Raw genomic sequence first — 17,867 nt, 5'->3', positions numbered from 1 at the left:
AGCAATCGATTTTCATTTTATTTTCACCACACGGCGTTGTGTGCCGTGACGAGGCTTCGGGGCTTGTGACGCCACATGCAGCACGTCTTAAGAATGTCCTATAGTAGGTGAATTTCGCTTGTCAAAAATTGGATTCGGAATTATAAGATTGTGGTCAATCGAGAGCAGAAAAACCGCTTAAACAGTGGTATGTGTTATCAGCGAATTGAACGTTGTTATTTGGTTGAAGATTGTGTCACAAGTTATTTTCCGTATGGTCGTAAATAATCCGAATCGGCGGCCTGCATATAAAAATTCCAATGATTTTGTTGACATGTTATGTTTAATATTTTAATTATTGGGCCCACCCCCCTTGCCCTTGGCGGCCCTTCATTCAATCTGCCCAGGAACTGAGATTTCTTGGTTAGATGTTAAACCATAGCCCTAGTTGATATCCACTTGTCATCTCTTCCTTTAAATAAAAGCCAGCAACTTGAAGAAAAAGAGAACCCTTACCTACCAACCAGGCCTTCGGCACCGGCAGCAGGTCAGGATTCTTGTGGACCTAGTTAGTAACCTAATCGTAGGCGGTAGGCCTAACCTTTCCATAATCAGATGGGATTATTCTAATATGTGGTTTGCGAAAATATCCACTCGTGAAACTAAACCACAGGCAGGTTACTGACTAGTGGACCCTGCCCTGGTCGTTGCTGTGGTGGACCTCTACAACCCAAATGAATTTCTATGTACTTCATTTTCTCGACGTTTTAGGTGCAATGTATTTCACAACAATTAATGCTGTTGAAGAAAAGAAGAATTAGAAGAAAGTTAATTTTTACGAAAAAATGTCTGGTAGAATTGGCTTCCAACGCAAACAGGTGAACCAGCACCATGTTGTCGAACCAGCACCAACCAAGGAAGATATATTGACTACATTAGATCAGTTCGGAGGAAATGGTAAGAAATAGAGATCGGCCGTCGAGGGTGTTGACTGATCAACCCTTTGAAACGGATCCAGAGTATTACCGTAGGTCCTACCAGAAAATAAACATAAAAATCATGAGGACCCGCAGTGCTACATGTGGCAGGCATCGATCTACCAGGTGTCGCTAGTAGATAGTTGGTCGTTTGCGTTCGATTTCTTCTACATTTCAATTAAATCTGAATGAACTTTTCTCTGTTTCCAATTTTCTATACGGGTACCAATTTATCTTTAATCAAACGATTTGAAATCAATCGACTTTGATTAGGCCTTTTTATGTTTATGTCAAATTCACCTAGGCCTACTAATCAATGAGTTGAATTGATTCAATTTCGAGAAAAGGAGTTTGTCTTTCTCTCCAAACAATGCGTAAACCTAGCTACAACAATGACAAAACACTGATGAGGAAAGCGCGACAGGCTCTCATCACCAGCCTATCACATCCTCCCCAGGCAGGGATTCGAACCTGATGGCATCGCTACACTCAGCCACGGCACGAACCCCTGCCACAGTAGACCAGGTGCGCAGGTACATTCGCAGCTGTGCCGCATGAAAACTTGCTGCACCAATCAGATTGCTCGTATAATAGTATATATCGCTGAGGCAAATACTACAGAAGAACTATGAATGGGAAACCTGAGCTAAAATAAAATGGGATTTCGGATTGGCTGATACAATGACATCATCTAAACTGCGCGTAAATCTGCGCACTCGGTCTAGTGTGGCAGGGATTCGTACCGCGGTAATCTCGATGCCATCAGGTTCGAATCCCTGCCGGGGGAGGATGGCGTATCACTGTGATCCTTCAGTGTTGATAATGATTTATAATTTTTCGGATATATTTATATTTAAATCAAAATTATGTTTGTTTGTGGATTTCGTAGGTTATCACTGATACCTGAGACTGAATTGAAGCTTATAATATGGTAAATCTTGGCAACTGTTTGAATTGATTTGAGGTTAAATTGATGGTTTCTGGAGTAAGATCCAATATGGTCTACTTTATTTTTTCATACACACACGTGTATTTCATGCCACATGCCTCAGTTTTCCCGCATATATCACAGCTGTGGAAATAGTAAACAACTGAATTAGTTCAATGCCTGTGAATCCCACTTATTGAAATCCAGGGCCCGGTTTTACGAACTCGGATTAAGCCCCTAATCCTGGTTATCGGCTAATAATTCGAATTAGAATTTTGAGGTTGATTTTTGATGCCCGATTCACAAACGCGAATTAACTTTAATTCAAATTCGTTTAACCTGGAAATTTATCCATGCTACGAATCGGGATATAATCAGCTAATTCAAATTAGGCCTATTTATTTCAAAATAGGCTATTGCACTGTTTTTGGAGCCAGACTCCCAACGGAAAAGATTTCATATTAATTTAGATTTTCAGTTATGAAGATATACATAGACCTATAAATTCAAAACAAAAAACGAAAAGGAGATAGTTAATCTTTTGCTCGTTTGCATTTGTGAACAGATTGATTTAGGTCTAATCATTGATGAATTAACTAACCCTGATAAAGCATTTCTAATTCCAATTAAAAGTTAACCAACGTTTGAATGACTGGCCTCGGATCGTTTGGTACCAGTTCCATGGGAAATGTAGATCATTTCCAACATAACAGTCACCTTTCCTTAAAAAGATCTCTGATAGTATCATAGCCTGATGGGATTTATATAAAAGCTCTACATCTTTTCTAGAAGGTGATGCTGTCTATAAGGGGAGGGATGATTGTGTCAGTTATGGATAATTCAATGACAAATTTATGGAAAGTTTCGACTTTTGTTTTGCGTAGGCGAAAACGCATTTTTTGCGCATAGATTTCAATGTAGTTGTTATGAATAGTATTGTCAGGCAGGTGTATGTAAGTACTTCGTTGTCGATATGGTCGAACACTCTGAATTTCCAGGTTAATATTGATTTTCAGTCAGTCGCGTCATTACGAACGACAGTTTGTCGCATTGTCAATCTGAATATCGATATCGCGCGCAGTGAAACCAGTTGCGACTATGCTCGTTTTAAGTAGGGGTATAAATTCGACTGTTTCATATAGATAACTATTGCCCATAGCCGAGCGGTGGCTCGAAGTCCATTGAGCCAACTGTTCATTTTTCACTGACGATAATATATGGTGGGCCCCACTTAACAAGAAATCAGGGAAAAGTCTAGGATTTTTCCTTTCTTTAGAAATGTCAGGGAATTTTGTAAAAATGCTGAAAATCAGGGAAATTTGTTAAGATTGCTATATGACGCATATAATCAAATAGTTACCATCCACCACATATGTTTTGATTGATTGGATTCTTAGCAGATCAAGCCAGGGAAAACAACTTACATGTCAGGTTATAGTCAGGGAAAAAGCAAGTCGAATTATAAAAGTGGCTACCCTTTTCATCTATTTTCATCTACTATTAAATCCTTGAAATACGTAAGATACCAATTACCCGTTAGTTTGTTGTGTTGTTTCAAACGGTTAGATGATTTGACTTGTATCCCTGTTAACCTTATAACTGAAACACCAGGGTCAAGTGTAAATAGATAAATTACCCAAACATCAGAAACACAAATTGATCAATTTTGGTCAATTTTCTATAGATTTGTGGGTTAATTTATGCTGTATAATAAGTGTACTGTGAACTATAGAGGCCTGTTGTTCGTTAGGAATACATACAGTAAGAACTTCGGTAACATCGACGCCGAAACTACGGAATTCAACGTTCATCCTAAAAAGGCTCTTCCGATGATATTTAGAAAAATCGTATTTGGATCTAGTGATTATCAGCGGTTATCATAGAATTCATGTAGCGAACAGGCGACGAAATTACCAGTTCGTTCCTTCGTAGATTAGCGCGTTTCTCTACTCGAGACACGTTCGCGAAAAGCGAAAATTGAATTCGACGATATCCGCCCGATTCCACGAAACGTTGAATAACGATTTTAACGAAGTTTAATTGTTAGATTAATCGTTTTAGACGCGGGAGCTCGCGAGTCTTGCTGAAAACGTGTGGCGTTTGTTTCATGACGACTAGTCAATACTATTGCATTAATAGCCAGTATGTTTCCTACATACGTATGTGTGTGTATGATCGGGTGATCGGGTGATTGTCAGTGTCAAATGTATCGGATCGAAATATTCTCTGGTGAAAAAATACTAATCACCGCCGGTCGTCCCGGCCGGATTAGTTTTATTTCTAATCTATAATGAATTAATAGTTAAAGTGGACGTCGTCGTCGTTTTTATATCCGATCTATGGCAACGCAAATACTGGAATTAACGTGTTGCGCTCGTCGACGACGAGTAATTCTCACATCTCTGATAACAGGTACGACCGCCGCCGCAGGAGAGGGAGGCAGAGGAGCAGCAGTCGGAGCAGCCGGAGGAGGAGGAGGTAAAAGCGATACAGAATCGAGCGTAGCCACGGATTCACCGTTGAGTGACACCGGCCTCGCTCCTTCCAATCATAACGCTAATGGTTTCTCGAGGAGTACTAGTTTCTCAAACTCCTACTGGTAAGTAAAGTTGACAGTGAATGCAGGATTTTATTTTGTTGTGTGCGCTAGAAATGATTGGGGGAATTTTTTATGCGACAATTGAAAAGTAGATTCAAGACGATCTGATTGCGACTCAAAGTATTGGGTAGGGGGGCAACTATGATGCCTTACATAGATGTCGTGCGGCTAAAAAGATAAACTCGAAACGATTAACTCATTCCATACAGATTGGCGACGCAGTATCTACGAGGAGTGAGTGGTACTATTTGATTATCTGTTAATGCTGTTATTATCACCTAAAGTTGATTGTTTTTTGTTCGTTTTACAGCGATGAATGGGAACGATTGTTCAACTGCTCGGATTACCTTCGTAATCTCAGATCGCTGGGAATGGACGGAATGCTGCGTAGCTGTCGGTTCCGTAGTATTTGCTGGCGGGTACGTGACAATGTGTACGCTGAACGGCATAGTAACTGCAGGGGTCGGGCTGAGGCGAAAAATCATCAGTATTTTTGAAAATTCTAGAAAAATGTCTTGCAAAAAATATTCTTATCTCTTTCTTACCAATCCCCATGTACTATGGAGCTCACAATTTAGGCACAACTGCTGACAATGTTATTGTACCTGTCCAGATTGTGATCAGCAGGTCTAACTGCTGACAATGTTATTGTACCTGGGCGTGAAAAATGTGGAAAAACTATGTGAAAAGTCCTCGCATTTCTGTGTGAAAAAATGTGTGAATTCCTCAGTTAATCAATCTGACCCTTGAGAAAGTAAATCCTTAGATTGAAAGCATGTCGAAAAAGTAACAGTTTCTTCTCAGTTTTTGCGTATATCCGTTTTTCACTAAATTGTTTATCAATTCGATTCCGGTTTTAACAGGTTTACTTAGAAGTTTTACCGGAAGATCGCGACGAATGGATTAAAAAGACGCTGGATAATCGTAAGATATACACGGACCTGAAAGACGAGGTACGGAGCCTTATATTCAATAGACTTGTATTTATTCATTTATTACATAACTGTATTGTATAATAATAATATGACGCTGTTTGTTTTTTCAGTTGATCGTGAATCCACATAAATTGCCGGAAAATATTGATTTATCTCGTAATAATCCTCTATCGCAGGAAGACGAGGTAAGATGCTCGATTTTTTCAAATAATCTCTCTATACAACTTGTGTATTGATTGTTGAATATTTTAATGATTTTTCACACTCTACAGTTTCCATAAACTCTACGTACTGGTGCGAAGCATTTTTAGCTATTGTACTTTAAGCTCTGATGAAGGGGTCGATCAGTCTAGTCAGCGATACAGCTGACAGGCTCAGACTGCTTCTCCGTACCTAAATTCATTTTCTCTGTTGAGTGCAAGTTACGATTATGCAATTACTCGCCGAAAACCCATGGAATAAACAAATATTTATGACCGAGGATCCAGTTCCACATTTCCAAGTTAAGATTTAACTTACAAGAAAATGAACTTATTTCAACTCAGAGTTACCGGTAACTGTAACTCACAACTGTTGAACCGGGCCCAGAACTTTTATTGAACATGATATAGTTTATTTGGCTATATATGTACAAAATTTTTATGATTGTTTATTTGACATCACTGATACATGTACACATGTACATAAAAAATGCTCATTCAATTGAACAGAATAAAAGCTTCCATCGGTACTCTATAATCTATAAGTCATTGATAGATCTTAAGATATTACCAAAACCCATTCAAAATATCCAGATGTAAATCACGTCTTGGTTGTGTTTTTCACTTCTAGAGTCCGTGGAACCAGTATTTTCAAGATAATGAATTACGTTTGACAATCAAACAGGATGTTATCAGAACGTAAGTATCAAAACGGGTTCTCACTGTTTGAAATATCACAAATAAAACGAAGATTACTCGGTTCAGGTTTTGAAAATGAGTGATTTGATGAACTGCAACTGTTTCAAAGAATTTCGTCATCATAGTCAAACCGATAAATCAATACATGGCGAAATCTCTTCAAATTCTGAGATAATAACTATTAAGATATTATAGAAGTATCTACATTTGAACTGAAGTTAGGTATGAGAAATATTTGATCTGATTTCTTCATTTATGGGATTTATCACTATTCTGAGCGGTTGAAACAATGATTATTAATATAACGGGTGATTTTTGTCTGATTTTTTTTCTACGTAGCTATCCAAAGTTGGACTTTTTTCATACGGATACGATGCATTCAATCATGGTTGATTCACTGTTTATCTATGCTAAATTGTTTCCCGATCTATCCTATAGACAGGTACTATAGGTGTAGCCTCTCTTTAACTCGACATGACCTCGCCTGCCAGGGCTTGATTCACTGTAACACTTGCCCTGGTAAGCTAGGCTGTCTTAAACGTTTATGTGTGTAACATTTATCCAAGAACCAATTTTCTCCTTAAATACATTGATTTCAGAAAAAAGATTGGGAATCTACTTGGAAAATATGTTACTAAATATTATATTACACAATAATTGATGTAGTGATTGTTTAACCTTTCGTTTTTCTTTGTTGTTTAATTAGTTTTTTATCATTATCTATTGTGTGAAATGCAGCATTCAACCTTTGTTATACAAATATCCAGGGCCCGGTGTTTCATCACAAAGTAATAAGACTCTCTTAACTTTTAACAAATCAGCGCGGGCACAACATTAAAGTCAACTTTGCATCGAGTCTCAACTGACGTGGAACTAGGGTCCTGGATCCATATCCATCAATGGCAGTTAAGTTTGACCCTTGCGAGTAAGAAATCATTTAATCTCCATTGATTTGAGTCAGAATGTAGCGAGTCTTAGGATTTAAACACAGGCACAACATTGAACATTGAAGCGAAAGGAAAATGTCTCCATTCTGAATACACCCCGGGATAGACCCTTACATAGTATATATGTATACATCATCCCACGGCAGGGATTCGAACCTGATGGCATCGCTATACTCAGCCACGGCACGAACCCCTGCCACAGTAGACCGGGTGCGCAGGTACATGCGCAGCTTTGTCGCACGAAAACTTGCGGCACCAATCAGATTGCTCGTTGTACAATTGCTGAGTTAAATTTAACGGAAGAACTATAAATGGGAAAACCCAGGCTAAAATAAAACAGGATATCTGATTGGCTGATAATGACATCATCTAAGCTGCGCACTCGGTCTAGTGTGGCAGGGTTTCGTACCGCGGCAATCTCGATGCCATCAGGTTCGAATCCCTGCCGAGGGAGGATGATATGTATATCACCAGCTAGTATCCAATCCCACTTCATTATTACTGTAGTTTTTATGTACACACATACGATACTATGTATTCTACTATGAATTTTTGTTTCCTTTTTTTTCTTTTCTTCGTCTCGTTTAGTTTCCCGGAACTGGAATTTTTCCAAAGTTCATCGCTACGAGATCGTATGGTTGATTTACTGTTTTGTTACGCTCGTCAGCACTGCCGTCTGTCCTATCGTCAGGTTTGACCCTAAAATTACTTCTGCTCCCACCCGCCTGTGCTTATTCATTCGTGCACCCGATTTCTTCCTAGGGCTGGAGATATTCAAATATTTCTGTATTAAGTATAATGGTATTTTATGGCAGTGAATCGCATAAAAAGCCACTTCACTTTCTGATCAATTTTCTATTATGATAGAGATTTTGCTTTGTATGATGTAGTATTTTCTAGTCTATTATCCAATGATATTCTATTTGGACGTTTAGTTTAAAAACGATTTGCTTTGGTGACAGGTGGCATTGATGGTGTATGGTCTACATATTGTAGGTATAAACAAATGTCAAGCTGGGTTCATGCAGTGGAGTAATAATCTCACCTTGGCATTGTGATATTTGCAATACCTAAGACTATTGTTCGAGTGAGTTCTTTGACCAAAGAGATACTCTTAGACGATAGGCATAGAATTTGAACCCAGCTTTGCATTGACGATAACTGGCTTTGCCTAATACAACCTACATGTTCAGGGGCGGATCTAGGAATGGTTTGCTGGTCCAGATCCTTGCATTCTCATTGGAGTTGCCCGTGAACCCCATTTGCTGCCTTTGGCGTGGCTGCTTTGTCTGAGGAATACCCTTTCTTGGACCCCCATCATCCAGTTTACCTAGATCCACCCTGCATGTTTTTCTAAAAGACTAATCTTAATGATATTTCTGCGGTTATTACTATAATCAGTGCCATGTTCAAGAAAAAGTGCAATATTTTAAACTTGCTATACCCAGTGATTTGCCTAATAGTTTTTTTCTCGAATTCTCAGGGCATGCATGAATTGTTGGCTCCGTTGATATTTGTTCTGCATTGCGACCACCAAGCATTTCTACATGCGTGTGAACTGGAGACAGTCGAGTAAGTACCACTGCTGTAGGCCTATATATCTTCTCATTCAACAGGCTTCGGTGGTTTTAACACATTGATTATTCGTAGAAACAAAGGGAAATAAGGCTAACCGCTCCTGAGTTCATGTTTATATGTTGTATTTTCAGTTTGATAGAACATCATGAAAGGTGTGATGCATATATATTCATAGTCTCTGTTTTACTTATAATAATCTTAATGAATGACGTGTAATTTTTAAATGGCTTTGTCTTTAATCGAAGAGTAACCTTCAGTAGCATGTCGTAAAATCAATTTCGAAAATACTGCGGTGTGAGAGTTTCAGAGTGGTGTAGCCTCATTGAAACATCAAGTGTGATCTATATTCTATCGACCTGATCTGGGTGTTTTTAATTCGGAATCAAAATGGAGTAAATTTCTGTTGATTTTGAGGCAGTCGATTTACGCCCGGCGCTGGATTCATCCTATGCTGAATCTGTTTGCTCTGTCACTTCTATACGGTTACCCTGGTTCTAATCATTTATTCGCAAAATAAAACCCAGCTTCAGGAGTACTTCAATAGCGACTTGTGATCTCGCACGGCAGTAGGTTGCTGCGTGCTTCATCTAGTTTCTATTCTCTGTCGGTGTCCTGCAAGATACGTAATCACTCATACTGAATGTATTGATGGGTTGATAGTGCATGAAATCAACGTTGATTTCCGTTGATTTAACAAATTTTTTCCATTTCTAGGAATGTTGTTAAAGAGTTGCTGGATCCTGAATACTTGGAACACGATGCGTAGTAAGTGTGTACGACAGACAGTCAAAATTACCTCATTTTAGTTATTCCCATTCGAATATTCTTATTGAACCTATAGCAAATAATTCTCAGTTGACGTTCACGGTTCGATTTATGCATTGAATCTCTCGGGATATGAGATCAACCATTGTCGGTATCTTTGGTCAAAATTCGGTATCCCATTTGCTTTTGACTTTTATCATTTATCAAGAAGACAGAACAAATTTAATCAAACGTCTCCGAACTGTGAAATCAGAAATTTCTTTTATCCTGTCGGGAAAGTTTCATTTTCCAAAGGAGCCTAACAACATATAGTACCCTCAGGATAGTGTCAAAATTCAGCCCTGAAATTGTATTTCATTTATTCTGTAGCGCTATGTTTTGTCAAGTAATGGATTCCGTAGAACCGTGGTACCAGGCGAGAGAAATAACACCACCGAGCAAGGTATGTAAATTCTACCCGCCAACGATGGTAGCTCATAATCGATTAATCAGTTATGAATAACGAGGATATACGATATGATATGATATGATATTTGTAGCTTCAAGCTCTCGCCGCTGCCCAACCGTTCGCTCGACCGCAAGATATGCAGCCTTCGAACGTGATCGTCAATAAACTAACGCGTATTCAAGATTACGTACTCAAAAAACATGACCTCGAACTGCACATGCACATGGAACGATTGGACATTGCTCCACAGATTTATGGCATGTGAGTTGAATTGAAGCATTTACAAGTCATTCATTAATTCAGTGATAACTCTGCAAATCAATCTTTGCTGTTTTCTAATCGGTGAATCAACTGGCACATGTTAAATATTATTGTCCAATTTCACGCGATGTGGTTCTTCCACTGAATAGATTCAGCAAAAAGTATCAGGGTGGAGGTTGTCTTATCAATATAAGACAATATCACTTACATGGATATCAGGGTGTCTTATCAATATAAGACACTATCACACATGTTTATCAGAGAAAAATCGGGGAATTTTTTTTTCTTTGAAAAAATCAGGGTAGAGTCAGAGAAATAATAGTGAAATAATCATGTGATCATTTGATTGGTGAATCTGTTTTCGATTCAAATTTGCAGTATTTGTGTCTGTTTACAGTCGTTGGTTACGTCTGCTATTCGGACGGGAATTCCCGATGCAGGATCTGCTCGTTATTTGGGACGCCATTTTTGCCGACGGAATCAGTTTCGATCTTGTCGACTACATATTCGTGGCTATGTTACTGTATATAAGAGATATTTGTAAGTATATAAAATGTCTTATTTCAGTGATTACTGTTCAGACTCTGTTTAACCCTCTCAGTGCGCCTACACTGCAGTGCAGTGTATAAATCAGTGATAGATTTTGCTAGTACACCGCACTGCGGTGTATAGATGTTATTAGTAATTATCTCTCTTGAAAAATGGCAGCACGTGTCAAACATAGTGAAATACTAGTTAGTAACTAACGATACACCGCACCGCAGTGTAGACGCACTATAGTGGTAATCCCGTTGTTCAACACACTAGGGTGGAATTCTTTAGAATTTTCAAATTATCTTCACCACTATAAGGTATTGATTAGTCAGCACTGAAAGGGTTAACCCGAAGTTGGTAATTCGTTATTTTGTAGTATTGAGTAGTGATTATCCGACGTGTCTCGGCGTATTGATGAGATATCCACCGGTGGGAGATGTGCATTATTTAATTGATCGAGCTCTGTACCTACGCGATCCACATGTAAGTATCGACAGACGCTACTAATGAGTAGTTGATTTGCAGTTCGTCCAACAACCCGGTATGATTCTCATGTCAACTATGGCTAACTGTGTCGTACATGCGCTTAATTGCAGATTTATCCGAGACCGCCAAATTACACGTACCAAAAGGCACCGCATTCCGGCAATAAGAATAAAAGTGAGTTCATGCATATATTACGTATTACCATAAATCTCTGCCATTCGAATTGTTGTGTCGTTAAACGCAGATTGTAAACAGATTAGTATTTTTTCCTCCGTCTGAGCGATAATAGTAAATCGAATCCAGGCTCGATGATTTCTGAATTGTTGAGTCGTAATGAATATTTAGATTGGCCGAATATATATGGAAAACACGATTGGATCAAGATCGGACCCGTAGTTCAGCCTGTTGTTGATACTCAGAAGACTCGACTGAATATTAAAGGTTTTATTTCAGTTGAACTCGATCTGTATTTAACCAAGACAAATCAACAAATCTTCCCGTATGTCTCCTAGTATTCGAATTTTTTGGTTCTAGTAAGATTCTAAAACCTAGATGAACGACGAACAACTGGAAATTCATTCATTTGATTCTCTGTTTCGATATCTATAACCATATGATCTTTTTATTAATCTTTCATAGACATCCCATACCCTATTATTGTATATTCCAAAAACAAAAATTGATTCGCTCAACCTTACCACAAAGTTGTTACTGCAAAGACAAGGCCTGATTTGGCCAAACATTTTCCTCGTTGACAAAAATTCCCTGATTTCCTCATTAAACAATGATAGTGTTTATTGTTTGTGAGATGTAGTGCTCACTATATGCTATATTAACTGTATCATTCTAACTGACAGTGACCGACAAGAAGCGATTTCTACGAATTCCCAATCTACCTTACGGTATGACTATAGCCTCTTAGTACAGCGTACATACATGATTATTTCAAAAAAGTTTTCTCTCTCAAAATTGACCACGGATAAGATCGATGATTTCATCATTAAACTTTTATGAAAAGTACCGTGTTATTCCGCTTGATTTGCGCATGAATTAAACAAGTAAACCGGTGATAAACAGGCAGTATTGGTAGTGTACGGCATTATCACGCTTTCCCAGATATCACCGATTCCACAAGATAATACGTTTACTCAATCTTATGTGAAGGTTGCACTGTGAAAAATGTGAGAATCCTAGCTTTTGAAAACCCGCGTGCATCCAAATTGTGTTGGAAGCCCTTCCCCAGCTAAGAGTAGGGCCTACCCTAGTTTAGGGTGAAATAATTCGACTGATTGATAGTGAAAACTTTGAAGGTTGTTCTTTAGGTTGCATTTTATCATGATCTATCCATTTACAATCAACAAAATTCCTCAAATCAACTAATTCCTATCACAAAAGTCGGATAACCGCATTAATTTGTTTTCATATTCAGTGATTGACAAAAATTCTGCGCTGAAAATTTGTCGAGAAATGTCTTACACATGATGTAAGCAAAAACATTGTTGTCTCAGTTCATAAACTTACGAAGACTATTTCTCGTAAATTTTCAGTGTGGTGCTTTTCATTTATCCTATTTTGAAGTATAAATTTGGACATTATGTGCCTTTTAAGATTATGAAATCCGTCAAAATGAATCGATTTAACCTCGGTAACGATGATTTTCCTGCTCCTCCTCACAGGACACCATTCCCTCACCATGGACCAGGTCGCCAATAAATTGAAAGCAACGACACTATCGGGGTTCAATTCGCTGAGTCGTAAAATCACTTCGTCGTCATCCGGACGACCTCGTAGTCTGATTCTAGATTCATCATCCGGTTTACTACCGAAATCAACCAGTGAACCAATGAGTTTACTCACCGATAAATCACCAGGTATCGTAGACTTTTTTTGTAGAAAAACTGCCGTTGAATTGCTACGTATGTAGAACAGAAGAAGAAACCCACAATTTAAAACTAACAGAGGATTTTTACTCTCAAAACGTTTTGAAAATAAGCGGTTGCAATTGAGCGTAAATATCAAAAACCTGTATTGATTTTACTTTGTAATTGTGGGTTTTTCTTCAATGGAATTAGATAGTTGCTTTTCTATGGAAACCAACAAAGAGAGCTCTTATCTACCATACCCTGATAAGATATATTCATAGACCTTGTGACCTCACTTGTAATCATTGAAATAAAGATTAAAAAACTGATCTGATAAATCTGATAAAAATCAGATAAGTTCATTCATGACTTGCAGTTGAGTGGAATCTTGTTATAACGAATTCTGATAACTTCTCATTGTGGATACAACAAACTTAGAGGTAGGGGAATTTGATTCATATCCTGCTAGATAAGACAAACCATCAGTTATAACTAACTGATATTCTTGGTTTCTGAAGTTCGTTGTAATGAGGTTCCACTATAAAATTAAAGAAACAGGGTGGCCACTGACCTGGAAAACTCAGGGAGAATCAGAAAAAAACCCATAGAATTTCGTGTGCTTTAGCAAAAATCTGGAAATCTCAAGGAATTACTTGATTCTATGAAAAATGAATGAATGGTAACATTTTAAACCTAGAAATTTCACTCGCATGGAAAAATCAGGGAAACTGTTAGTGGGCAGAAAGTGGCCACCCTGTAAAACTAGTTGGTGTAATCTCAAAGTGTCGTAATTTGTGTTAATTTATTTCAGGTTCTGAGCCGCCAACTCGTGGTTTCCATCGACGACAAGGTTCCTCGTCTAGTCTTTCCAAAGTCGAACAATGCTCGTCGAAGATCGAATACGACACGAGCATAAAACCGGTGGTGTCCTCATCTAGTCTGGCTCGACTTGATTCGTCTTCGAATCCTCGCACGCCGGAAACAGCGGTGAACTCGTGGCGAGCCGACCGATTCACGTTGAACAGCAGCGGCAGCTCGTCGAACAGAATCGAACAGTTTATGCCGGAAGATCAAAATTACTCGAAATCTAGTCGCAACGGAGGAGGATTATTCAAAACGCGACGTAACCAATCTAAAGCATCAACGATGTCGCAACCGACGTCTGTGAGTAACGGGTTTTCAATTCAAATTCCCTTCGGATCATTTGAATTCAGATTTTGCTCTAATTCAGATATCGTGACGGTCCCTATATATGAAGTATGTAAAATACGATGTTTAATACGGATTTCTGATAAACTGGATGAACTTTGTTAGTCCAAACTGATCCCATGAAGTAAATAGATAGTCAACATTCATTTCATTGATTTATTTGTTTACTTGTATAGGATCCACGTTTATCTGCTGATTTAGCATTCCTTCAAGGAAGAATGAATGATGTTGAAGCGATGTGTCGATATTGTGCCAGTAAAATGGACATTCATATAGGTATAACCCTAATTTTACCTTTGTTTTGTTTGGCAATATATCTTATGCCCTGGGGCCAGTTGCACTGTCATGGCTTAGAATTAGGAGACCAGTCTAGGACCATCTTAGTTCTACAGCCAATGTAACAACCTAAGACCAGTCTGAAGATTTAAGACCGTATTTTGGACTGTGCAACCGGCCTCTCAAGTGTCAACTTATCAATGGGATTTTATATCATATTCATTATAGAAAAACTACAGAATGAAATGTTACATCAGCCAAACTTACAACACGAAGATGAAATATTCATTGCTTTAGCCGGTTTAAAGCAGGTATGTATGATATCGACCTGCTACAATTTACTTGCAGACAATTGCATGATATACATTTGTATCTAGCAATAAATTAAATGTGATATAAAAGTTTGAATGTTGAGAAAGAAGAATTCAGATTTTTCTTTTGTCGTTTAGGTTCGTGATATTCTGAAGGGTACATTGAAATTCTCTCACAACATGCTCGACGTCGACTTGGACGAGATTTGTATAAACGACAACCACTATCGAGCGGAGATGACGTCGAGTAATCATAGCGACCGTTCCTCGACGGGAGCCCGCGGCGCGGGCGCGGGCAGCAGGTTCTACATCCATTCCGACAGTCATTCCAACACCCCGAGCGAATCGGAGGTCGATTTCGATATGGATCAGGAAATAAATAACATGACGACGAAAATTCAAGCGTTAACGTCGGCGGACTCTGATTTCGAGGATATCGACAGTAACGACGATACTGTATATCACTCGCCGCAGTCAGCTTCATCTAGTCGTAAACAATCAGCTCCATCTACTGGCGATAAATCTGAATTAACTTCCAGTGGAATATTCAGTTTTTTCAACAAAAATTAGAAACGTTTGTTTCGATGATTATGAAGAGTTGATGGCTGTGTTATGGCTGTGTTATAATTTGGTGATGTGTAGACTGCGATTACCACGGAGCTGAGTGCCTCGGATTATTGCATGTTCAAAAAAATGTCATGTGTAAAACGAGGTTCTGGTGGCACAAACCAGAGAGCATCGTAACAATACACTTTAGTAATGCAAATTAGTTCATTTTCAAAGAAATTTGAAATGGATTTTTAAAGCTTCCGAATCCGAATATTATCAAACGAGTCTCCAAAGACGTATGATTCACTCTCTCACTCAGTGTATGGGATAGATTTCTCTTTCAATTGATTTTCTGATAAGAATAGTTGATACGAATTTGAAGCGCGGTCACCTAGTAACCACTGGTGAATTTGGCGAATCCTCGCCGCAGTAGTGGTACCTCATATCATACTTCGATTCATTTGAGGATGAACGATCATTGCTTCGATTGCCCCAGAATTTTCGGTCCTGTGATCTGAGGCAAAAGCAGTCGACTATATATACCTATTGAACGAATTGATATAACCTTCTGCGAGTGAAAATAACGGAATGTCTGTAAACTGTTACTGATTATATTGTTTACTCTTCAATGGGTGCAGAAATATTAGCGAACAAATTATGCCAAACTTAAAAATCCCAAACGAGGAATTGTGGTGGAGTTAAGTTTATAAAATTGTTATTATTATGTATACATATATTATATATGTTAGTTTATCCCGAGATATTGTTATTATGTCCTTAAAAAGTCAAGATTACCATGAAGCATATTCACCAGCGGGGAAAGTAAAATGAAGGTTTAACCTGGTGGGCCTGTGATGCATGTTATAACGTACCCGGTATGCTTATTAGGGTCATACATATAGACGTGTAGGTAACATGCACATGTATAGTGTTGTACTGAATATAATGTGTAGTGTAGTTGTTATTGTATTCGACTTAAAATATTAACTTATGATTTAATACGTTTATTTACTGCCAACCTGCTAATTATAAGTAAAATGCTACCAAAATGCTTATCTAGTCTATTCAGCTTATAAGTCAATAAGAAATTCAAATAATATAAGCGGTTTCTTTTATGTTGAAGAAACATTGCATGCGCAGTTCTGTGATCTCTCGTAGAACTAGGTCTATTGTTTAATCATCCTGTTGTATTTATCTGAAGTTATCTGCAATATACCCTGGTAAGTGAATTGTGTGAAATGTTGTAACTGTGATCAATGTATTATTGACTGAGATGATGTCATTTATGTATAGAATATCTATTTATTATATTGTATATGATGATATTAAATTCAGTATGTAAAATTTGTATAGAATTATCTGCAATTTATGTTGGAGAAAAATAATGTATAATAAAATTATATATGATTATATTAATGATGATGTAAAAACAACTTTCAAGGGTTCTTTATTTGTCGAATGCGCTTTTAAGCTCTAGTAGGGTCCCTAAAGTGATGCAGCATAAGAAGAATTAAACAAGCCACACCTTGCATGCATCAATTGGCCACCCATGCCACCGAGCTCTCCGTGAGATATAGTTAATAAATTTGGGGGACAAGGATGAAGTCTGATTTATTAAAGAGGGCTGATGTTTCGGGGACTGAGTCGCTTCAAATCGGGGCAGGGCTTTCATTCTTCGATTCGGTTATTTTTGTATACGGAACTAATGAAATAATTTCGACAAAAATCTATTCATTATCCCGTCGTGTAGCCCGACGCCGGAATCCTGTCAGACATTAACCGGTAAGTGCTGCCCCTACGTATAACGATAGCGGTAACGTTACTGACTATTGCATATTCCTTGCTCTGGCATGTGAGTGTTGGATTATACTCCGTAATCCTTGCTTGCCAGAGTTGACTAACGTTAACTGTTAACTGTTTATTTGCAGCTTTCTGAAAAGAATTAAAGAACATCAATGATACATGCTTGGAGTGATATGATTCTTTACAAACGTCAAATTTGAACCCGAAAATAAGTTTTTACATCATTTTATTTAATCCCATCCATCAGAGTCAGTCAAGTTGTATTAAATTCAATTCAATTTTGTTTCATGAATATTTGTTTCGAGTCTCGAATGAAGCAAAGGAATGGAAATTCTATGAGACATCGAGGGTAGATATATATTTGTCATTACTGCAGTTAATTTTTAACTTAGATTGTTTTAATGCAGAAATAGAAATAATTTCCTTTCCTTATTCAATTTTGTAGATGCTTGAACGAATTTACAGAATCAAATGAAATTTTACTTTTCAATGAAGAATAATTGAGTTGTTATTTAATAAAA

At 38.0% G+C, this 17,867-nt stretch overlaps 1 protein-coding gene across 7 annotated transcripts; it reads left to right on the top strand.

Annotated features, from left to right (window-relative positions):
• The first annotated feature begins 83 nt into the window (after nt 1-83).
• Nucleotides 84-16,950, top strand: LOC141906917 (TBC1 domain family member 5-like). Of its 7 annotated transcripts, XM_074796394.1 has the most exons (23): nt 84-187; nt 751-936; nt 4,297-4,483; nt 4,794-4,902; nt 5,347-5,436; nt 5,529-5,603; nt 6,250-6,317; nt 7,853-7,955; nt 8,748-8,836; nt 8,974-8,994; nt 9,557-9,607; nt 9,977-10,049; nt 10,147-10,316; nt 10,714-10,856; nt 11,227-11,333; nt 11,447-11,510; nt 11,682-11,777; nt 12,194-12,238; nt 13,013-13,207; nt 14,010-14,362; nt 14,584-14,683; nt 14,912-14,994; nt 15,133-16,950. In XM_074796394.1, exons 2-23 carry the CDS (start codon nt 825-827, stop codon nt 15,562-15,564), a joined length of 2,766 nt encoding a protein of 921 aa, XP_074652495.1. In that variant the 5' UTR covers nt 84-187; nt 751-824; the 3' UTR covers nt 15,565-16,950. The 7 variants fall into 7 exon arrangements, with proteins under 7 accessions (XP_074652495.1, XP_074652496.1, XP_074652497.1 ...); XM_074796395.1 differs by lacking the exon at nt 8,974-8,994; XM_074796396.1 differs by lacking the exon at nt 12,194-12,238.
• The last annotated feature ends 917 nt before the right edge of the window (nt 16,951-17,867 follow it).

Source organism: Tubulanus polymorphus, chromosome 6, assembly GCF_964204645.1.
Source record: "Tubulanus polymorphus chromosome 6, tnTubPoly1.2, whole genome shotgun sequence".
Lineage (NCBI taxonomy): Eukaryota > Metazoa > Nemertea > Palaeonemertea > Tubulaniformes > Tubulanidae > Tubulanus > Tubulanus polymorphus.
This window is presented reverse-complemented; position numbering and strand designations above follow the sequence as displayed.